This window comes from Ursus maritimus, unplaced genomic scaffold (assembly GCF_017311325.1).
Source record: "Ursus maritimus isolate PB19 unplaced genomic scaffold, ASM1731132v1 scaffold_23, whole genome shotgun sequence".
Lineage (NCBI taxonomy): Eukaryota > Metazoa > Chordata > Mammalia > Carnivora > Ursidae > Ursus > Ursus maritimus.
This window is the reverse complement of record NW_024424786.1, coordinates 19783393-19807464: the sequence shown is the minus strand read 5'-3', so window position 1 is coordinate 19807464 and position 24072 is coordinate 19783393. Positions and strand designations below refer to the sequence as shown.

General features: G+C 43.4%; 1 protein-coding gene across 1 annotated transcript in view; it reads left to right on the top strand.

Annotated features, from left to right (window-relative positions):
- The first annotated feature begins 16638 nt into the window (after window positions 1–16638).
- Window positions 16639–24072, top strand: part of FBXO3 (F-box protein 3) — a 32374-nt gene continuing 24940 nt past the window's right edge. Inside the window, exons 1-3 of the mRNA XM_040638933.1 lie at window positions 16639–16769; window positions 20654–20743; window positions 22637–22800. Of these exons, the coding sequence (XP_040494867.1) occupies window positions 16666–16769; window positions 20654–20743; window positions 22637–22800 (358 nt within the window). The 5' untranslated portion in view covers window positions 16639–16665. The remainder of the gene's footprint in view (window positions 16770–20653; window positions 20744–22636; window positions 22801–24072) is intronic.

The window sequence follows — 24072 nt, the reverse complement described above, 5'->3', positions numbered from 1 at the left end:
CCTACAAACTGAGGCGGGTTTCTTTTCCCCCCTTTGTTTGCTACAAGAAAAAAAAATTAATGATTCGTCCTCGCCAAGTTTTAGCACAGGTCATTCTTGGCGGAGCCCTTGGCCCACTTGGGTTAGAAGTCACCAACAGGGGTCACTATCAGGACGTTCAAGATCCCGTCCAGTTATCCCGTCCCAAGTTCACGTACAATTATAATGAAGACAAAAGAACAGACTGTTGCTAATACTAGCCACGTAAGCTCGGGGCTCCACAAAATTCAAGACCTTTGGAGCCTGCTCTCGCGGGGGAGGGAGGGGTTAGGGACTAAATCTCGGACCCAGCCCTGATTCCTGCTNGTGAGGTCTCTGTCATTGTCCGAGAGCCGGGCCACGTTTTCCCACTGGCCCGTAAGCCTGTCAGGCGTTTTGGCAAGGAGTCCTGAACTCCACACCAGATTTTTCTATCAGCACATCTGCCGGGCTGCAAGTCTGACTGCCCCGTCTGCCTGTTCCCTCCAACCCCACCGCTGTCTCCATTCTCTTTGCTTCAACCACCCTCCTCTCTTTTCCTAGCAACGAGCAGCCTCGAGACCGGGTTTTCCCTTCTGCAGTCAATTTACTCATTTTCAAAATGCCACCCTTGCTTTGGTCTTCAGGGGCTGGCCGAGTTCCTGCTACCCCTCCACCTCCCTCCCGAACCTCAGAGCAGACCCCCAGGCAGCTAGATTCCTGCACTAGGAGGCCGCTCCACCCACTCCTGGGTTTGCAGATTCCTGAGGCCCCGGTCCCTAGCCTTCAGCCCTTCCTGAGACCCGGCACAGCTCCTAAGAAGAAACGTTTCCCACCCCTAAGGTGGCCCAGCTTGCAATGACCGCTTCTAACAATTAGAGACAAATGGGTGTGTGCCTTTGTGGTCAGAAAGGTCACGCAAGAGGACAAGGATACACAGCTCACTCGGGCCACTCAGAAGTATAAATGTGGTTCGCACAACACCTAGGAGCGGAGGAGCCGGATCACCTGTTCGCCCCTCAGCTCCCGACCGAGCGTGTGTCCAGGCTGGGCCTCGCTGGACTGGTCACTGCAGTGGGAGCTTGCTGGTGTTGTGTCTGCCCCTAAGGGACATGCAGGAACCCAGTAACAGCAGTGTTTCCTGCCTGGGGAATGGCCTTGTTAGAAAGGAGGCCCCTCTGGAGCCCAGCCTGTCCTTCCTCTGAGCTAACTCAGACCGGCGGAACCAGGACCTTGAAAACCACTAAAAGGCAGAGGGAATGAACCTCCCGGGCGAGCTGCATTGGTCCCTCCTTATTTAAAGCATTGCCTTTCTTACCTCTGGGGTCTTAGGTGCACAAACATCACTGCATCAATCCTTAGAACCCCCTCAATACTGAGGAAGGAAAAACCAGGCCTGCCATTCACCAGGCTGGGAAAACAGACACAGAAAGACGGCCCAAAGTTCCCCGCACACATGATTTCTCCCAAGGACACACAGCCGCTGCAAAGTAGTATCGGACCCCCTCCCTAGAGGGACTACCGCATTCCTGCTCACAGAAAAAACCTGTCCTCTAAAATCAGACTCCCAGTTACGTTGCTGTTGGAAATTAATTCAGTAAGAGTAAAATATCCCAGTCTTGCCTGGAGGAACGGAGACAGCCTGACCCAGAGAGGCGATCTGGAGGTACAACCCAGGTGCAGCGGTTCCTATAAAGGTGTCTGGACTCAAGCGTCCACGTTTATCTTAATTTAGTGGTTTGCAAGGAAATAGGATCCTGTGTCCATGTCACAGTCCGGACCTGATGATGGCCCTTTTACCCTCACCGTGTTGCCATAAGTGCACAGAAATACTACTTCATTTGAATTTCACCCAGATTCCCATTCTTCCCCCAAACTCTGTAATAACTCTACTTTTCCCTGTTTGGAGAAGCTCCAGAGTAACTCTACACGTGGTTTTTCTCATTGCAATGGGCCAATACACTTGCCTTTGTCAAACTACCCGTTTGTCCCTGGTGGTCTTAGCCTGACTGGGCTGTGACAGTACCCAGCATGGGGACTTGCGTACAGCGGGGGACACTGCTAATGAGCCGCTCGACAGTCACTGCGGACTGTGACGAAGATGAAGGTGTTGTGTCATCATACAGAAGTGGGCAGTTTTCATTACACTGAGTGAGTGCCGTATATTATTTTTCCCGAGAAAACTGTATGAGCAAATGATCCTTTTGTTTTTAAAGTGCACTGTTCGGTGGTTTTTAGTATGGTCACAGAATTATGCGGTTATAACCTAAGTCCAAAATATTTTCATCACCCCCAAAGAAACCGGGTACCTGTTAGCAATCAGTCTCCACTCCCTCCCTCCCCACGTTCTGGGACAACCACTCATCTGCTTTCTGCCTCCGCCGATTTGCCTATGCTGGACATTTCAGGACGTGGTCTTTTGTGATTGGTATCTTTCACTTAGCATTTTGTTTCTCAAGGTTCATCCACCTGTAGAACAGTTCTTCATTTCATCTTCTTTCTTTCTTTCCTTTCTTTTTCTTTTTTTCACCAAGTAATAATCCATTGTATGGACATACCACATTTTGTTTATCCATCAGTTGATGGAAATTTGGGTTGTTTCTACCTTTTGGCTCTTATGAATAATGCTGCTATGAACATTCATGTGTAAGTTTTGGCGTGGACATACATTTTCAACTTTCTTGGATCTATACTTAGGCATGGGATCACTAGATACACCAAGATGATAACTCTGTATTTAACTTCTTGAGGAACTGCCAAACGGTTTGAGAGGTCTTCCAATGGAAGCTGGACCCACTATTTTGCAGGAACTCTTGCTATTATGTTATATAAACCAGTCATTATCTGCTTGGTCCTTAATACAATTTTAATTTGCACAGATTTATTCTAGTTAAGCCTTAAGTGCCAACATATAAACTAGTTTTGATTAAAGAATTTCTTTTATCAAAAAAAGTGACTAAGCAATTTCACATTCTCACCAGCAGTATATGGGTTTCCAATTTCTTCACATCTCCATCAACACCTGTGATTAGCTATCTTTTTAAATTATAGCCCTCCTAGTAGATGGAAAGTGATATTATGGGTTTTTTTCTTTTTAAGAAATCTCTACACCCAATGTGGGGCTTGAATTCACAACCCCAAGATCAAAAGTCCCACACCCCACCAACTGAGCCAGGCAGGCATCCTGTGATATGGTTTTTGATTTGCATTTTCCTAACGCCCAATGATGTTAAACAACTTTTCATGTGCTTATTGGCCACTTACATATCTTCTTTGGAGAAATGTCTATTTATATATTTTACTCAGTTTTTTAGTTGGGTTGTCTTTTTATTATTGAGTGAGATATAGATAGATACATTCATACATACATAATTAATATGTTTTGCAAATATTTTCTCCCATTATACAGGGTGTGTTTTCGCTTTCTGTATAGAATCCATTAAAACACAAAAGTTTTTAATTTTGATGAAGTCCAATTTATCTATATTTTCTTTTGTTGCTCATAGGTTTGATGTCCTATTTAAGGATCCATTGCCAAGGTCATGAAGATTTACTTGTACACTTTCTTCTGAAAGTTTTATGGTTTTAGCTCTAATATTTAAGTCATTCACCCCTTTTGAGTTAATTTTTGTATATGGGGTGAAGTAAAGATCCAACTTCATTTTTTTTGCACGTGACTCTCCAGTTGTCCAAGCCCTGTTCGTTGAAGATATTATTCTTTCTTCATTGAAATATCTTAACATCTTTGTTGAAAATCAATTGACTTAAATGTATGGGTTTATTTCTAGACTCTTATTTTTTTCCCACTGATCTATATAATTCTCATGCCAAAGCACACTTGCTTCATTGGTGTAACTTTCTTGTAATTTTGAAATCAGGATATATGAGTCCTACAACTTTATTGTTCTTTTTCAAGATTATGTTGGTATTCTGGGTCACTTGCACTTTCATATGAATTTTAGGATCAGCTTACCAATTTCTCTGAAGAAACTATCTGGGATTTTGACAGAAATTGCACTGAATCTGTAGGGCAGCCTGGGAAATGTTGCCATTTTAACAATAAGTCTCCTAATTCATGAATATGGTATGCTTTTCCATGTATAAGGTCTTTTTAAATATCTTTTAATGACATTTTATAGTTTTCAGTGTATACATCTTGTACTACTTCTGTTAAATTTATTCCTGAGTGTTTTTATTATTTTTTTTTAAGATTTCATTTATTTATTTGACAGAGACAGCCAGTGAGAGAGGGAACACAAGCAGGGGGAGTGGGAGAGGAAGAAGCAGGCTCATAGCGGAAGAGCCTGACGTGGGGCTCGATCCTGGGATTCCGGGATCACGCCCTGAGCCGAAGGCAGACACTTAACGACTGCGCCACCCAGGCGCCCCTGTTTTTATTATTTTTGATGCTCTTTGAATGGAACCGTTTTGTTAATTTTCAGTTTTGGATTGTCCATTGTCAACGTATAGGAATAGAATAGATTTTTGTATATTGTCGTGCCCTGCCACTTCACTGAACTTGTTTATTAGCTATAATTTTTGTGTGTCTGGATTCCTTAGGATTTTCTATATACAAGATCATGTCATATGCAAATATAGTTTTGCTGCTTCTTCTCCAATCTGGATGACTTTTATTCCTTTTCTAGTTTAATTTCCCTGATTGGAGTCCCCACTGTAATACTGAATAACAGTGATGAGAGCAGGTATCTTTGTCTTGTTCCTGATTCTAGAGATGCAAGCTTTTAGTCACTTGCTGTTGTATGATTTTAGCTGCAGGGTTTTCACAGATGCCTCAAATGTTAACCTTATCCAGAAACACCCTCAACAGACACATCCAGACTATTAACCAAATGTCTGGACACTTCATGGTCCAGTCAAGTTGATATATAAAATTAACCATCACATCAGTTATCCCTGTAACAAAACAATACAAACGTATAAAAAGAAACAAATCATCTCCTTTCATTCCTTCCTCTCCTCACTCACCTTTTTCACAATATTCCCCTCTCCAACCTCAGGGAACCAGGGAAACTTCATATATAAGTTTATATATATATAAACGTTTATATATATATATATATACACACACATATATATGAATATATACATATATATACACATATATAAAAGTTTCTCTGTGCTTTCCACACCTTTCTCTATGCTTAACAAACATACATCACACACACACACGCTAACATTTCTTTTCCCCAAAAAAGGAATAATACTGAATTCAGAAGTTTGCATTTTGAAAATACTCATAACAAGAAAAACAATAAAAGTATATCTTTCTGGAGAAAGAGCTTCTATATACTTCATTCTTCCTATTACATACTTAGTATATAAGATAAATAACTGAGTCACTGGACACCCAACAGATAAATTTCTAAAAATTTTTAAAAAATTTTAAAGATTTTATTTATTTATTTATTTATCAGAGAGAGAGAGCGCGCACGAGCAGGGTGCCGCAGGCAGGGGGAGAAGCAGGCTCCGCGCTGAACAAGGACCCTTATGTGGGACTCCATCCCAAGACCCTGGGATCATGACCTGAGCTGAAAGAAAGCAAATGCTTAACCAACTGAGCCACTCAGGCATCCCTAAAAATTTAAAATTAATGGAAAGATTTCCATATGGTTTTACAGATCTCTTTTCCTTGAATACACTTAGATCCATGCAACATAACCTTTTGATAGAATAAAGTAGATTTTGAATATATCTTGCATGCTCACATCATAGCTAATTACAGATAAGAAATAAAAAGACATTTAATATCTATGAAGTTCATTTTCTGCTGTAATTATTAATAATATAAAGCAGGATCTAAAAATAGGTTACCTGAATCAAAAGAATACCAGCTCTAAAGGAAAGCACACAATTAAAAATGATAAGGCTGCATAGTTAAACGTCGCGTAGATGTCAGGAACTGATTCGGCATGGAAAAAAATTCTCGTGCCTTGAAAACAACCCCCCACACCTAGTCCTCACTTTCTCTCTACAAGCATTTTATTTGGCAGAATCCTACCCATCCTACGACTGTCAATTCAGCTGTCAAATTCTGTAAGATTCTTTCCTTCACTGACCTGCCCACCATTAAATTAGTCACTTCCACGTTTGTGCTCTCAGGGCTCTTTACTGACATTGACATTATCCCAGTTAATCCCGCTGTGAGTGTCAGTTGGGTTGAGTTTGCCTTGCCTCCTAAACCCATCAGCAAAATGTGGGAAGTTTCCCTGTGGTCCCTGCTCCTTTGAGCACACAGAAATACACACACACACACACACACACACACACACACACACAAATGCATAAACACTTATACGCACATAGAGCAAGATGGGGAACTTCTGGTCAATTCCACTATTTCTATCCCTCATTCTTTCCATTATGTCTTTCCCTTAATTTATCTATATCGGGCTTCCCCTTAGTGTATTTGGTCTTTTATAACTTGAGCAGAATGTTTTGTGTGCCTATTTGTCTTCCTTGTTTAAAAGAGAAAATATTTAGGGACACCTGGGTGGCTCAGTCGTTAAGCGTCTGCCTTGGGCTCAGGGCCTGATCCCAGGGTCCTCAGATCGAAACCCGCATCGGGCTCCCTGCTCTACTGGGAGCCTGCTTCTTCCTCCCCCTCTCCCCCTGCTTGTGTTCCCTCTCTCACTGGCTGTCTCTCTGTCAAATAAATACATAAAATCTTTTTAAAAAAGAGAAAATATTTAAGGTTTTAAATTTGCTTCTTGGTAAAGCTTTGGCAGAAAACTTAAACGTTTTATTGGCATTACTGTCAAACCATTCTCTAAATCAGTTTTCATTTCTTCTTTGACCAAAGAGGTTTTTAGAGGATACTTTTATTTATTTGCTTTTTGAGGTCAAAATGGTGGGGCTTATGAGATTATTATTCACTTGTGATTTTACCGTATTTGGGTCAGAGAATGTGGTCTGTACTAGTTCTATACCTAGAACTCAGTGTTTTGTCTGTAGCCTATTTTGAGAGCCATTTAGAAATAGGGGACAAACTAAAAAAACTTTGCAAATTTGACCCAGCAGTTCCACACCTAAAATTTATGCTACGAATGTAAGTGAAACAATTCACAAAAATGAATGTACGTGGGTATTTGTCCCAATGCTGTTTATTATGATAAAATTGGAAATTTTCTAAATATCTCCCAATAGGAGACAGGTTACCTAAAATATGGTGTACTCCTATTAAGGAGCATAAATGCAGTCATTAATAATGATAATGTAGATGAGTACTTGCCAAGAAGGAAAAGAGTTTACAATTTGTTTAAAAAGCACAAGTTCTACAAAAGTAAAAGTATAATCTTTTTAAACTGTATTAGTATTTTATTTATTATCTCTCCTTTTAGTTTTTTTATTTTTTCACCTTTACTGAGGTATAATTGACAAATCAAATTGTAATATATTTAAAGTGTACAACATGGGGGCGCCTGGGTGGCACAGCGGTTAAGCGTCTGCCTTCGGCTCAGGGCGTGATACCGGCGTTGTGGGATCGAGTCCCACATCAGGCTCCTCCGCTAGGAGCCTGCTTCTTCCTCTCCCACTCCCCCTGCTTGTGTTCCCTCTCTCGCTGGCTGTCTCTCTCTCTGTCAAATAAATAAATAAAATCTTTAAAAAAAATAAATAAAGTGTACAACATGCTGATTTGCTATACATATACATTGTAAAAGGATTCTCATAATTAAGTTCATTAACATATCTGTCGCCTCACATATGTATCTTTTTGGGGGTGCTGAGAACACTTAAGTTTGGCTGTTTAGTAAATTCCAAGTATATAGCACAGTATTATCAACTATAGTTATCATGGGTTTTCTTTTTTTTCTTTTTTTTTTTAAGAGAGAGAGAGAGCGTGCACGTGCACCCCTTTCTGAGATCATGACCTGAGCCGAAATCAAGAGTCAGGCCTTGGGCCACCTGGGTGGCTCAGTCAGTTAAGCATCTGCAATCGGCTCAGGTCATGATCCCACTGTCCTGGGATCGAGCCCAAGCCCTTAACAGACTGAGCTACCCAGGTGCCCCTAGTTATCATGTTATATATTAGATCCTCAGACACATTCATTTTATAACTGAAAGTTTGAATTCTTCTGCTAACCTCTTCCCATCCCCCAAGCCTCTGGCAGCTCCTATTCTACTCTGTTTCTATGAATTCAATGATTTTTTAAAAAGATTCCACGTATCAGTGATACGGTGCAGTACTTGTCTTTCTCTGTCTGGCTTATTTCATTTAGCACAGTTCCCTCAAGGTGGATCCATGTCTGGGATGTATCTATACTAAAAAATTATTCATTCTTTCCCTGCAATAAATTTTAACTACATAAATCACCTACCTCTTTCTTTAATTATATTTCCCTGGTGATTTGGGCCTCCCTCATGTTTTCTTGTTTTGCAGAATTTGCTGACAAAAGTCCTGGCATTTACACTCTCTGTTTTGTCTAACACTGTTAACAGTTTCTACAGTGGTCACATCCAACCAACTTTGTTCTTTCGTCCACTGAACATCCGTTAGTGAGGAAATATGCTCAACAATTGCATGGCGAGCCACCATGCTGCCGTGTCCTGGCTGTGACTGACCGGCTCAATTTCAGAAGCTTGGGATTCGTGGGACAGCTCAGGACTCAATGCAAGGCAGGACGGTCAGGTGGCAGAGTCATTCACAAAGAAAAGTCCTTTTCTTTCAGTGACATTCTCTTTTTCCAGAGTGGGTTAGTTTCAGGCTGGGCGACAGAAGGAAGTCCTCGTAGGCTTGGCTGACAAGAAAGTGGGGTGTCTCGTTTCCAAACCCTCCAATCTGCTGTGAGATTGAACGCCCAAACCTGTAATTCTGGGAGTCTGGTGGGGATAGGAAACCCAGGACCCGGTTTGCTTTCCTGATGACTGGCTTGCTTTGAACGCTTCTTGCCTTAGAAGGTGGCCCCTTCTCAGATGTGGTGGCTTGTCTGGTATATAAAGGCTGTAGTAGAATTCCTAGATACGAAGAGTCTTATTTCCAAAATAGGCCAAGCAGAGGATGGGCGTCCGTTCCCACTGCTAGCTGGTGGCTTCGCAGGAAGCCGCCAAGAGGTCCCATGAATGGCAGAAGCATTTCTTCTTTTCTCTTACAGCTTTATTGAGGTATTATTGATATACAAAATTTGCATATATTTAATGTGTACATTTTGATGATTTTGGATATAGGCATACTCCCGTGATACCATCACCACAATCAAGGTAAGCAAACATAGCCAGCACCTCCAGAAGTTTCCAAGCCCATCCATCTCTGGTCAACTTCTCCAAGATGGGATGCAACAGATGCATGCGGTATATTCAGGACTGCGCCATCGCTGCAGTGGAATGTTCGGCCCCAAGCAGCAGTTCTCGCTGTTAGCTCAGCTCCCTGATAAAGCTCTCCTGGGCACCCTATTACAGCACTGTTTGCCTGGGTAGGCAGGGGGAGGCCAATGACATCAGGCAGGGTCCTATAAGGAAACAGACACATTTTCCAAAAGGAAATAACTGAAGAGAACTCAGTGAGGAGATGGCTTGCAGAGGTGCGAGCAGGATGAAGGAATCCACACGGGGTGTGAGGTGCCTGGGGGTTAGTGAACAGAGGAGAGCTGTTTCCAATCCTGGAAGAGTAACGGGGAAAGAACAGGGTTACTGGATGGGCCGAAGATTTGAAAGAGGGCAGCAGAAGGAGTGGTTCCCACAGAGAAACACAGCCGGGCTGACATTCAATACCCCACTTTCTCTTTTCTCCCCTCATCCCCAGTCTCCTACCGATGCTTCCCAGTGGCGGAACCCAACCAGAAGCCAGATGACCAGGGAGTGCAGGTGAAGAAGTTCATAGAGATCAGCCTCCAGGGGCACAGAACAGAGCTCAGGTCAGAGACTGATTTTTTCCCCTTCTTTCCGGAGATCATCCACGCCCTACCCCCCACACACACACCAAAAAAGTAAGCCTGCCTACCGAGCACATCCTGGATCAGCCACTCTTACGTTATCTGTCAGGCACCACAGGAACAACAGCCAACAGGAGGACCTGGTTAAGTGTCAAAAGGACACAGTTGGTCTCCAAATTCTAGCGGCTACTAGGAGCTTCCCCAGACCTGCAGGCTAGCGAATTGGTGGATAGCATTACTGGGCACCCTGGCCGGTGCTGTATGAGAATACTGCACTTCCTTTGCCCGGAGTAGGAGACGGTGTTTCAATGATGGGATTACAAACCATTCTTAGCCACACCTTCAGTATTCACCATTTTAGAGTCCACCAATAGGGGTTGGATGAATGTATCCAATCACCCTGCACCCAGAAGTTTCCTATCAACTATAGAGACTGCAGGAAAACTAGAAGCGTCTACCAGATAGAACAAAAGACATTTGTTTAGCAGATTCAGGAACATTTAAAGTCTCACTTAAGGGAGGGGAAGAGGGGCCCAAGTCCCAGAGCTAGTTTATTTGACCGCGGCAACGGTGCCTTTAAATCTCTCGCATCCATTCTAGACTTCTCAGACGCCAGGGGTTTGTCTGTGACTTTGCTGCCCCGGAGCAGCGAAATCCATTCCAGATTTTGCATCAACCCATCAGGCTGGTTGCCTCTCTGAGCGCAGTGGCAGCCCCTAATTTCCACACATCCCTGTAATTTTATCCTCCCTGCTTTCAGCCTAAAGCGTCGGCATACTCTTGAATTCTTCTGGGCTCTACAAAGGCAGGCCTCCTTTTGACCAATCGCCAGCAGCCTTTGAGCCAAGGTGTTTTTTTTGGGTGCCACATTGTTCGGGTCAGTCGGGGTCTGGCGGGTTTTAACCCGGTCCTCCTGCCTCCTCACCTGCCGGGCTCCCAGATGCCCAGACTGCCTTACCACCAGAGGAGAGCTGATACAGAGTTCGTGCTGTCCTCTCCAAGGCCCGCTCTGCGACTTGACAGGACCCCCTGAGAATCACCTGAGGTTTCCTGCCCCTGGGAAGCCCAACTGGACAAGGCCATTTCCAAAAACACTTAGCAAGAGACAAAGTGGAGTGTGACCTTTATGCGGCTTTTTTTTCCCTTAAGATTTTATGTATTTGACAGACAGCTAGAGAGGGAACACAAGCAGGGGGAGTGGGAGAGAGAAGTAGGCCTCCCGCTGAGCAGGGAGCACGATGCTGGCTCGATCCCAGGGTCCTGGGAAGCCAGATGCTTAAGGACTGAGCCACCCAGGCACCCCTTCACGCGGCTATCTTTCAGGGACCCAGGACACACTACTAAGGCCATGCAGTATAAATACAAAAGGTTGGGGGGGGGGCTACAAGCGGAGAAGGAGGAGAGAGCACAGACCCCTCCACCCATCTCATTCCCTATCCCAGCTCCGAGCTTTCATTATCCCACTGAGCCGTGCGCTGGGCTGGGCTGGGCTGGGCGGAAGACTGGACACATCCCAGAAAGTGCTCAATAGAGAGGGCCCCTAAACTCTGGTGTTTCACATATGGGGGGTGGAGCACAGCTAGGCCACCATTCAGCAGAAGCCTCTAGAACTCAGTATCTGGTGACCACAGTCCTGCCTCCCAGCAAACGCCCATCTGCTGACCCAGCTAGCTGCTAAACCCTGACAATGTGGGAGAGAACAAGCCTCCAGAGCCCTGTGGATTGTCTCTCCCCCACCCAACAGTTAGGGGGTGTGTCTCTCACCCTCTAGAGAGTAAGGGCATCAAAGTTTGGAGCAGCAAGCACTGTGCTCATCTTGACCCCTTACAGGCCTGAGCCCAACCTTTGCCCCTGATAAGATGTGAATGAGTGTTTGAGGGATTTACTGGGTTAGCGGATGGGAACCGGGAAGCCAACGCAACTATAATTGTAATTGTCTATAGGTAGGGCATTGAGCACTAAAACTATACACTATAGACCCAAGTGACACTGGGGTTCTGAAAAAACACGTTAAGTGTATCTGTTTATTTTTTCAAAAGATTTTATATTATTTATTTGAGAGAGAATGAGAGAGAAACAATGAATCATGGAACACTACGTCAAAAACTAATGTACTGTGTATGGTGACTAATATAACATAATAAATTTTTTTAAAAAATAATTTTAAAAAAAGAGAAAGAGAGCGAGCATGAGAGGGGGCAGGGTCGGAGGAAGAAGCAGACTCCCTGCTGAGCAGGGAGCCCAATGCAGGGACTCCACCCCGGGACTCCAGGATCATGACCTGAGCCGAAGGCAGTGCTTAACCAACTGAACCACCCAGGCGCCCCAAAACATGTAAGTGTATTTATTTTTCAAGTGCTATCTATTCCTGAGAGTAGAGAAAACTTTTCTTAAAAAATTCCGTGGATGAACTCTTCTTTCAGAACCTCGTGCTTTCTTTTTTAAAAATATTTTATTTATTTATCTATCTATTTATTTATTTATTTATTTATTTATTTATTTATAGGGGCAAGGGGGGAAGGGGAGGAGCAGAGGAGGATAGAGAGAGACAGGCCGACTCTCCAGAGTCCTGAGCAGGATGTGGGGCTCATCCCAGGACCCTGAGATCAACCTGAGCCGAAACCAAGAATCGGACACTTAACTGACTGAGCCACCCAGGTGCCCCCACCTTGTGCCTTCTGACCTACCATAGGAATATGAATGGCAAGCCAATCCTATTTTAGTGAAATCCTTCTGTTCCATTTAAAGAGTAGTATTCAAAATAATTAGCAGCCTGGGAAAGAGGGGTTAGGGAGGATAGCAGGAGTTCTGAACCCCACTACTTGGGAGAGGCAAACCCTCCACCTGAGCACCTCTTCTGCCTTCTGGGGAAAAAAATAACCCTTTAAAAACACCTAAAAACACGTATTTCAGTATACATTCTTTCCTTTGGCCTTAGTGAGTAAGGGACAGGCAGGGCGAGGTGGGGAGAGATAGAAATCCCCAAAATGTAGCGGTGTGGGGAAACCAGAGATGAGGGAACAAACTGGACCACCCTGGCCTAGGCGTGGGGGTGGGTGTCTTTTTTATGATAATCACCTGTGACCAACAGAGAATAACCAGACCCTAAAAAGGAAGTAAGCCATTGAAGGTGTTATCACTAGTCCTTACTCAATGGTGATATCAATAGAGATGTTAATAGGATTTAAGTTCCCTGGTTAGCTTTCTATAAAAGACCAATTCTAAACGCCCTCAGTGGCAACCCCGTTGGGACCCTTCTCAGTCTTCGAGCTCTTTCTGTATCTTCAGTCGGGACCCTTCTCACTCTTCCGAGCTCTTTCTGTATCTTCAGTCGGGACCCTTCTCACTCTTCCGAGCTCTTTCTGTATCTTCAGTCGGGACCCTTCTCACTCTTCCGAGCTCTTTCTGTATCTTCAGTCGGGACCCTTCTCACTCTTCCGAGCTCTTTCTGTATCTTCAGTCGGGACCCTTCTCACTCTTCCGAGCTTTTTCTGTATCTTCACTTAATGAGCTTCTATTGCTTTACTCACTCTCCTTTGTCTGAGAGATTCTTTCTTCGACTTCTTGAGACAAGAACGTAGCTCTCCCAAAACATGAGGCTACAATGTAGCTTGAACAGCACTGCGGAATCCTGTTTTTATTTTAAATTTTGGTGTTTTGTTCATCATGGATTTTTGCATTAATTTTGGTTTAAAAAAATACTGCATTAAAATATTACTCACTTTGATTACTGAAGGTTTTTTTTGGGCACTCCTTTAAATGTTGTGCCCCAGGTGAGTACGTCTCTCATCTCCCCTTAATCTCGGCCATGGCAGTAGGGGAACGTCATACTTGTGGTCTCCTCATTAGGTCATAACTGGAGCAAGTCCAAAAGGAAAAAACAATAGGGCAGCAGAAGCAAATGCAGTGTACTTAAAACTTCCCCCAACTTTTGAACTTAAACCAAGTTAAATAGCATATCTGAAGGAGAAATAGAGACAAACATGAATCAGAATCAAGTGCCTTTGTAAGCATTTACCTATAGACACAGGTATGGCTCCCTGACAAACTGAAATGTTGTTCTGTCTTCATCCACTCAGCCTGAATTTAAACTTTCTACTTGAATGCCCTGCTAGGCCCTGGAGTTACAAGGATTAACAAAACGGAGAGCTTACTGTCTGGTGAGGGAGACAAATACGGAACAACGGACCTGAATCCAACTCAATAAATGCTCTAAATTTGTGAATAGTTTGCAATTACAGAGATGTGAGCAGAGATTCTTTTGTTTTCGTTTTTGTGGTTTTTCCTAGGTGAGTGTCTCGTTCGTATCGGTGGGATTTGAATTTATGAAAGTGAGTGACAACACAGGCAAGGCCATTGCCATTGAAAGAAGATTTTTATTACATTTCCTTAGAGAAGGGGGCGCACTACACCATACAGGGCCACCGTGGAAGCCTCAGGTTTTCTCAGGATGCAGAACCAGAAGCTAGGGGAAAGTTAAGGCGAGGCGATGTGGGAAACAAAGGCAGAAGAAAAATATTAAATTTCCTTCCTACCTACAGCCTACTGACTAGTCCTTGAAACAGAGTGACGTTCCTCTAGGGACTCAACTGCCTCAATGTTAATACTTTGCTAAGGACAAAAGACAGTCCTGGCCTGACCACCCCCGCACCCCTAGGATCCTGTAAGTCTACTTTAACATATAAAAATTCCTTTGGAAATTTCCTTTATCTCTAAACCCCCCAAGATACATGTTGGCAATCATCCTCCAAGCATATGGTCCACCAATGTACATCTGAATGGTCTCATGACTAAGATTTTAGTAGACAGTAGTAAATGACCTTTTCCCAACAATAGCTAGCCCCCTCAAGGTCCTGGAAACCTTGCTTCCAAATTCCTTAGGGACTTAGGCTATCCCTAACCCCTTCCCATCTAGAAAGTATATAACGGGCCACTCTTCATGACCCTGGTACAGCTCTTTCTGCCCACGGGTCCTGTCCCTTCGCTTTGATAAAATCACCTTTTTGCACCAAAGACATCTCAAGAACTCTTTCTTGGCCATCTGGCTTCCAACCCTAACGTTCTTTCCTATATCATAGGGACTTTATTGGGGTTTCCACTGGGAAGGTGGCAGGGCAGAATAAACAGCTTAGGACTGGTTAGTTTGAACAATACTTGGTGGGCTTTGGGCTCTAAGGGTGTTCTCTAGCTGCCTGGCACCTGGCCCTTAGATGATTTAGGGCAGGGGAAATACTGGCTTGGTGTGTGAGAGTTAGATAAAAGGAGTGGTTGGCTTGCAGATGAGAGGCCATCTCCCAACCAAGTTGTTTACTATCTTTAGGAATTAGCTAGCCCTTGGAGGGCAGACTTTCCCCTGAGAGCAAGATTTTTAGGATCAAAACATCATAACATACAGAAAATAAAAAACATGATTAATACATTATGTGTGTGGTGGGGAGAAGAGTTACAAATATTAGACAAAATCATAAATATAAAGCATTAATGGTATGGTGAATTGAGGAAATGGAGTGGTTTGGGGTGGTTGGTGGAATTATTTACACTTTTCTGAATAGTTGGGAGGAAACCCTCTCCAAGATATGGAAACGTTTGGAAAACTTAGTAATGGATTTATGCATAGGCTTGGGAAATTAATATTTGTTGAATATCTAGCCAGGTACTTTACACAAACAAGGCTTCATTACCATCCATAAACCACTTTAGGGGAGGGATGGTCTTTAGAGATGAGTCCACAGGCTCATAGAATTTAGGCATAGTTAGTCCACCATTTCACTTCTAAGTAGAGTAAATGACAGATATGTGACGTCCAGGTCTCACTGGGCTCCCCAAAGTCCCTTACACCAGACTGCCTTTGGAAAAGCAAGGGAAAAAGAAGGATTCAGGTAAGTGTGTATTCCTTAGCTCCCGATCCATGACACTTCTCCCACCCGCAAAGCTAAGGATGGGCCATCACTGTGCCTCAACGACGCCCACTGGCAGGCTCTGCTCATCTCTTCACAACCAGGTTACTTAACCTGGGGGTGGGGGAGAATCCATTTACTAAATACTTTGCATTGCCCTAATAGGCTGAAAAATCACCGTGAAGACCAAATTAAGTGAGAGGAGCTGACCTTTAGATCCAGTCCCTGTGCACCTTTCACTCGGGGAAGGGGTTCAAATTATGCCCTCGACGATTTCCCCAGTTTGGGAGTGAAGCCTTGCACCTCTGGCTGATTCCCAACTCTGCCCCTACTGAGTGGACAAGGCTGAGAGCCACTTTGACCTGTGTGCTAGGGACAGGCGGGACAAGGGAGGCTGAGGGGAAAAACGAAGAGAAGAGCAGTGAAGGATCTGGGAGCCAAGGGCGGAGAGGATTTAGGGTGAGATTTGGGGCCTGGCTTCAAGCATATCGGGTGTAAAATTTCGCATTCGGGGTTAGAGAGAGCCAGGCAGATTTGGGAACAAAGACTGAAAGGGGTACGGGCTGGGCAAGTTTAAGGATCAGAATGGGAGGAGAGAGTGCGAGAGATGTGATGGGGAGCATGGGATCATCCTGCGGAGCTCGCGCAGCGCGCCAGAACAGGGCTTCCAGCTGCACCGGGCTCCCAACGCACCGGCACAGAGCCCGGGGCGGGGGCGGAGCCTTGCCGGGAGCCGCCCCCTCTGCCCGCCCCGTGGGCGGTGCTGTCCCGGCGGTTACATAACAAACCTGTACGAGCGGCTGGGGAGCGGCTCGGGCGGTGGCGGAGGGGGCGGGGTCTGGGCGGGGCCAGGGCGGGGCCAGGCCTGCACCGGGCCAGGCAAGATGGCGGCCATGGAGACCCAGTCAGCGCCGCTGACCCTAGAATCGCTGCCTACCGATCCCCTGCTCCTCATCTTATCCTTCTTGGACTACCGGGACCTAATCAAGTAATGGGACGACTCGCATGGCAGGGGTGGGATCACGGGGCGGGGGGAGACAGTAAGGCAGGAGGGACGGAGGCCCGGTTCGCCGACAGGACCCAGACTCCCCCGTCAGCCAGAAGGTGACGCCAGGGCCGCCCTGATCCTGCCGAGCCACCCTAGGGCCTGGGCGAGACGGGGGCGGAAAGGGCCCCCCCGCCTTTGGGTCTTCCTCCGGTCCAAGGCCCAGGCCGAAGGAGCGACGAGAATCCTCTCTCCCAGGCCTTGGCGAGGCCCAGTTGTAAGGTGGGGAGGTACTGCTCCCCGCTGCCGCCCCGCCGACCCCCGTGCCCACCACACGCCGTCCCGCTCGTCTCCGCCGAATCTGGCCCAGCCCTGGACGCTTTGGAAAGCCCCGGTCCAGACCAAGCGCTCTTTTCTGCTTGGGCCCGGGCCTGCGGAATCGGGTGCCAGAGTGGGCAGGTGGGGCGCCCGAGAGAAGGAGCCAGGCGACCCCCTGACCCTCAGGTGCGACTTCCATGGCACCCTAATATCTAGCAGGGCTCACTTTCGGACATCCATGCTTGATAATTGTTTTGCTGCCAGCCTTCCTCCTCATGGTTGCATGTTGGATTTTGTGTTTTGGTAGTGACTTCCGGTGGTGCGATACAGGTGACTGTCTTCTCTCCTGTACGCTTTGCGTTTCCCACATTACCAGCATCCGTTCCAAAAATAAACACCGGTTGCTGGTAAGGGTGGTTAAATGCCCAGTTCCTTCAGCGCTTGGGACTGTATGGTGGAAGAAATGGCGCTGTTTACACCCATGACAGCTGGTGGCATGGCTCTATCTTGTGCCACCATATATATTTGCAGAGGAGGCAAAATCGCCCGCTTAAGGATCTGTAGGCAAGATTCGTTTCCTTTTGTTTTTTGGATGACCAATTGGATTTTAACCCTTTGGTGACTGTGCCCTGTGTTACCAGAAATTCTTTTAGAAATACAGTATTCTTAGATTTATTGATATTTGTTGGTTGGCCTAGCTAAGTGGTGACAGAGGGATAACTCCAGTTTCTGGCTGCTGTCTATATAGTACCTGTAACTTTTTTTTTTTTTTTCAAGAAAGTAAATTTTTCTCTGCCCAGGCTTGTACATAAAGCAGAGAAATAACGTTCGTCTTTTCTTTGGAAAAGGCTGTTCCAAAAGCAGGCTTTTCTTCTGAAATATTTCCTTGCAGTGGCCTCTTAGGGGTCTAACACACACATATACACACATACATTGCCACCAGGGTGATTTTTCTAAGACAGATCTGGCTGTCAGTACCCTTAAAAACTTAGGATGCTCCTTGTTTATAAACTATAACCTAAACTTCCAGGAGCATTTAAGGTTCTTATCAATTTGGCACAGTCCATTCTAGCCAAATCAGACCTCTGCCAGCATACCACACACTTAGTTTTTTTGTTCTATGGCTTAAGCTCTTGACCCTGTCTGGAATCCTTGCCCACCTTTTCTCACTCTGGCAGGATGGAATTTATTTAAGACCCTTCTCCTGATTCTTCTGCCTTCTTCCTTCCTCTGCAGAGTGTATTTGCCTTACCAGATAGATTGTGCACTTCTTAAAAGTAAAGACTGTCTTGTTTATCTTAGTATTCATCATTTATTCAACAGATTTTTTTTTCAGTGCCTGCTGTGTGCCAGCTGCTTAGATGTTGGGGATACAGCAGTGAACAAGACAGATAAGGCCCCTCTTAGGAAGCTTACAGTCTTGTGGGCAAGATGGGAAAACAAAGTGCATAATTGCAAGAGATGCTGTGTGCTATGAAGGAAATAAACCAGTTGCTCTGTAAAGAAATGAGAGGGAGGGATGATCAATTCAAATTGGAAGGAGTCCCCATCTATGAAGGTTGGCATAGAACAGTCCTGGCAGAGGGAATAGTGTGTTCAGAAGCTGATTGGACAGTAGCATAGCCAGGACGGGTGCTAGAATGTTGCGGGAGGGTAGGGAGTGACTCACAGGCAGAGTGCCTTGAGAAGAGACTGGTGAGATCATGCAGGACCCTGTGAGCCAAGATGAGGGGGATCAGATTTTATTTTAAATGCTTTGGGTAGGAACTTTTTTGTTCTGTTCAGGCCCTCAATGGATTAGATATTGTCCACCATTTCAAATGCTAATCCTTTCCAGAAACACCTTCACAGACACACACAGAAATAATATTTAACCCGCTGTCTGGGTATCCCTTGGCCCAGGCAAGTTGACACATAAAATTAACCATCACAAACATCATCAGATTTTATCTACAAAAAAGTTTCCAGTGGACCACAACTTCTTTCCTGCACTGAACAGCTCCACTTTGCCAAGGGTCCTGCCCATTGCTGAGCTCCAAAGTTGTTTTTTTTTTTTTTAAGATTTTATTTATTTATTGATAGAGAGGCAGCCAGCGAGAGAGGGAACACAAGCAGGGGGAGTGGGAGAGGAAGAAGCAGGCTCCCAGCGGAGGAGCCTGATGTGGGACTCAATCCCAGGACTCCAGGATCACACCCTGGGCCAAAGGCAGACGCTTAACTACTGAGCCACCCAGGCGCCCCTCCAAAGTTTTTGATACATATTTACTGACCTGGATCAGGTTGGGTTGGAGTAGTCTATTGGGATCATTGTGTAATTAATCAGCTGCACAGCATGGCTCTCACCCATTGTAGGGTGATTTATTGTGTATTCATTCTTAACCCTTACTGTGTATCAGAATTAAATGTGACACTTTTTTAAACGTATACATGCTTGAGATACAGATCTTACCCCAAGCCAACAGAGTCAGAATGTCTAGAACAGTTGTTCTCATCCTTCATGTGCATCAAAATCTCCTTTGGTCCATATTCCAGAGATTCTTTTTTGTTGTTTACCTCTTGGGACAGTGGAGAGAGAAGGATCAAGCAAAGAGAGAATGGACTCTGAATTGACAAAACTGGAGGGATTCCTATGTTTGCAGGTGTTTGTCTGGGCACCTCCTGAGCTTGGCGGGAAAGGATGAGGATGATGTTTGTGTGAAATCTGAAAATCGAATGAAGGCTATTTTGTTTACCATCAATTGGTTTTTAACATGCCCCAATCGTGGCCTTGACAAACCCCATTAATTTAAGATCCACTTAATTGACTACCTATTGCCCAACTGAAATCTTTGAGTATTGAATTTCTATAACTTGTGATTCCTCTTCTGAGAGGATAGAAATCCATTTTCCTAATCGTAGGTTCATTCTTTTTGCAAATTAATTAGGTAGGGTAGGCTTTACAGGACTGGAGCACTATTGTATTTGAAATCTCTATATACAAAGAAAATTATTTCTTTCCAGTGTTCCATGATTTTGAGCAACTTGGATTACTATGGATATTGAATTAGAACTTTTATGAATCTGATGTATTTTATAAATGGGCTCTCCAGTAGTTGCTATAATTAAGATTGATTTTGGCTGCAATATTTTCTTTCCTTTAAGAAAAAATTGGGACAAGAGACAAAGGCTTATGTATTTAATATCAAATGTGTCACAGATCTTAAAAAGAAAACTGTTTTGTTTATACCTGATTAACATTTCTTCCTATATGTAGAAATACTGTCCCAATTTGAAATTAACTGCAGTGGTTTATGTGTTTTATAGACTTTCATATGAAAGTTACAGTTGCAGAGGGTTTGGGGTTTATTTGTGAACTCAAATAGTTAAGATTTCACCACTCACAAGGTAATTATACTAGCTAACATGCTAAACAGGTTTTAGAAAATACTGTTTTACAATTACAAGGGTAGATAGTGGGAAATAAGAAAAGCAAAAGGAATGAAAGAAAACAACATTGAATATTTTCATCTTTATTTCTAAATTGTTTTCTTATTTTCTTTTATACTAACCACGAATCTGGTTATTGCCAGTTGTTGCTATGTCAGTCGAAGACTTAGCCAGCTATCAAGTCATGATCCGCTGTGGAGAAGACATTGCAAAAAATACTGGCTGATATCTGAGTGAGTATTCAGGAAATAATGTAATTTTGAAATTCGGCCCTTGGCTTCCATAACACTACTCTGTCCTGATTCTCCTCTCTCATCTTCTCTCTTTATCTCCTTTGATGGTTCTTCTTGTGCCTGCCAATAAATGCTGGTGTTCTCCAAGCTTCTGTCCTTGGGCCACTGCTCTTCTCCCTCTATGAATTCTGCATGCACTGTTGCCATTTATGGTGGCTGCTTGTGTGCTCCTAACTCCCAAACCTGAATGTCCGTCCCTGGCATCCCCACCGAGATCTTACAGCCTCCTGCTGGACCTTTCCATTGGATGACCCATAAGGGCTTTCTGAGTTCAGTAAATGTTAATAAATTTGACGGAATCAAAGTGTCGTTGACAGAAGGTGGCAGTTGGGAAAGATGAAAGGAAAGGTAGGGTTGCCAATATCTTTTTCTTAGGTCGAGGGGAGTCAAGTAGTGACAAGTTGGCAGGGCAAGAAGTAGAGGTCTAAGTATATTATTTAAAGCTGCCAGCTACCTAACAGAACTAAATATAACAGGGCCATCAAACACTGGGAGGAGGAACAATGGGGAAGAAGACATTTTAAGTATTGCCGTGAACTGATCTTTTACTTTGGGGTATCAGTAGATAGATGTAAAATTGGTAAATCAAGTCTAGAGGCATGAACGTCTAGAATTACAGAGATAACTTGCAGAAATAACTAAAGTTTCCTTTGAGGGGTTGGGCTTAGACTAGCAGACTAGTTGTTCATCATAAGTTCTTTGGTACTTTTTGGTTTTGATAATACATATATGTATTATTTTAATTAATAAAAAGATGCTTGCCTTCCAGCTCCTGCCACCCCCCACCTCCCAGCCAAAACAACACCCTGAATTGTTCTTTACACCATCCCTAAACCTGATCCTCCTGCATTCATAATCTTCATGGCAGTACCATCCACCTGGGCATTCAAGCCAGAAACACGAATCATCCTAGATCTCTTCTCTTTCTGTCCCGACATTCATTCAGTTACCAAGCCTTTCTGACTTTAGCCTCTGTATATTTCTTGTGTTTTCCTTCTCATTTCATCTAGCTACCAGTTTTAGTTCAGTTCATCATCTCTTACCTGGACTACTCAAAACCCTCTTGACTCATCTCTTGTGCCTCTAGTTTACACACCTCCCAAACCACAGCCACAATTCTGCTTTTTCAGCTCCCCTGTTAAAACCCTTCAGTAGCTCTCCATTCCCTACAGGTAAGGTCCAACCTCATTAGGAGGATACCAGAAGGCCCTCTATCCTATACCACTTCTGACTCTTAAATTGACACTTCATTCTTTCTCCCTGATTAGAATATATATATATTTTTGAGGGCAAAAAATGTGCCTCATTTTTAATGTCCTCATTGGATGATTAGACACTCAATAAATGTTTGTGGAATTGTACCAAATAGAGACACTAAATCATGGGATTACTTTGAATGCTTTATGATTTCCTGGCTAATCCAATGTAGATAAAGTAGATTAGTAGTATTATATCATTAAATTCCGAATAATTTCTTAAAATAGAACAATTACATATGTATTTTAAAACTTTATAATTGGTGTGCTTTAAGGAATAAGTTGAAATTTCATACCTCCTATACAATTCATATTCTATTTTATTGAGGATTTGAAAACTTAAGGAAAAGAACAAGTAGAAAGTAAGAAAATATGTGACTCATAATCCCCCTATGGCAGCAGTAACTCCTGTTAAGTTTTTTGATGTATGTATCACTTTTGCTATCTAGTCTTCATTTGTAGCTAAAATAAATGAACAGGAAGGCAAAAGTAAGCACAAATCCCCAATAAAGTATGTTGGTAAGTGTTTAATTTCATTTCAAAAGATTTTTAATCTCATTTTTTAAAATCTATTTAGGGAAGAGAAAACACAGAAGAATCAGTGTTGGAAATCTCTCTTCATAGATACTTACTCTGATGTAGGAAGATACATTGACCATTATGCTGCTATTAAAAAGGCCTGGGATGATCTCAAGAAATATTTGGAGCCCAGATGTCCTCGGATGGTTTTATCTCTGAAAGGTACTGGCATTGCAGGGTCTCCCTTCATTTTAGTAACTGTAGTATAAATAGGTTAAATAAGTTGGGTTTCTATCATCTGTGCTAATCTGTGATTCACCAACATTATCTGTAATTCTCCATTCACATTTGGCCAAGGAGATCGGAAGCCTATATTTCTAAAAGGACCCTTGCTCTACTGCTTGCCCCATTTTTGCCTGCCTTGGGACCTACCTGATACATTAGAAGGGAAAGCTGAACTCCTTGTATCCTTATATTTGTTTGATAATGAGCTCACTAATGCTAAGATTGCTTGAGGATACCTATTGTGATTTCTTAATTGGAAAATGGCTTGCTTTGTTAACCCTCTTATTTTTAGTGCAAGTAAAGTTTTGTTTGATAGTCTGATGATTTAGAAAGACCAAATATTAAAGATCAGGGTCTTTCAGAGTATAAGAGCAGCATAATAAAGTAAGGAAAACTTTCATCTCTATTTTGACATTTACAGACTAGTGAAAACTAAGATTTGAACTAAGGCCTGTTTGACCCCAGAATTTGTGGTCTTACTACTATACTGTTATTGTCCAACTCTGGCAAGAAATATTAACAAGCTATTTCCCATTAATTTGAGTTGTTAATTTATGCCCAAGAAAGTACATAAACAGATTGCAGATATATTGCTACTTACCTGCTTTAGCCTCCAAGTGTTTTCACATTTCTCCACTAAAAGGAATTTTAACACGTTTTGGTTTTGCTGCGCTGAAACTAGAATCAGTTCTTCTCACATGTATTCTTTTGAACCAAGGTCTCTTTGGAAACAGTATTCCTTTTGCATTTCATATTTCCACTATAACTTCCCATACAAATATGAATTTCATACAGACCAGGATCGCATGACTAGGTACTTCAAACTGAATTGCTGGGAGGTAGAGGAAAGAGTGATTTGGCAGAGAGAGTAGAGCTTTGAAGGAAAGTATCCTTGATTAATACCTTTAATAGTTTTTTTTTTTCTCGGAAAAGAATACTATCCACTTGGTATGTGGGGTTAAATAATTTCAAGAGGAAAGTAATTCCAAAAATAGGTATTTGGTGGTGATAAGTAAAATAGGTGAGGGTTTGTAATAGCTATTATTTTTTATTAGACACAAAGCAGGGCACGAAGCGAAGTACTTCATATTATTCCATTTAATTTGCCAAAATCTTAGGAGGTGTAGACAATTATTATTCTCATTATATAGGTGAAGTATCTAAGACGTAATAAACTAAGTCATTTGCCATCACAGAATAAAAGGCAGA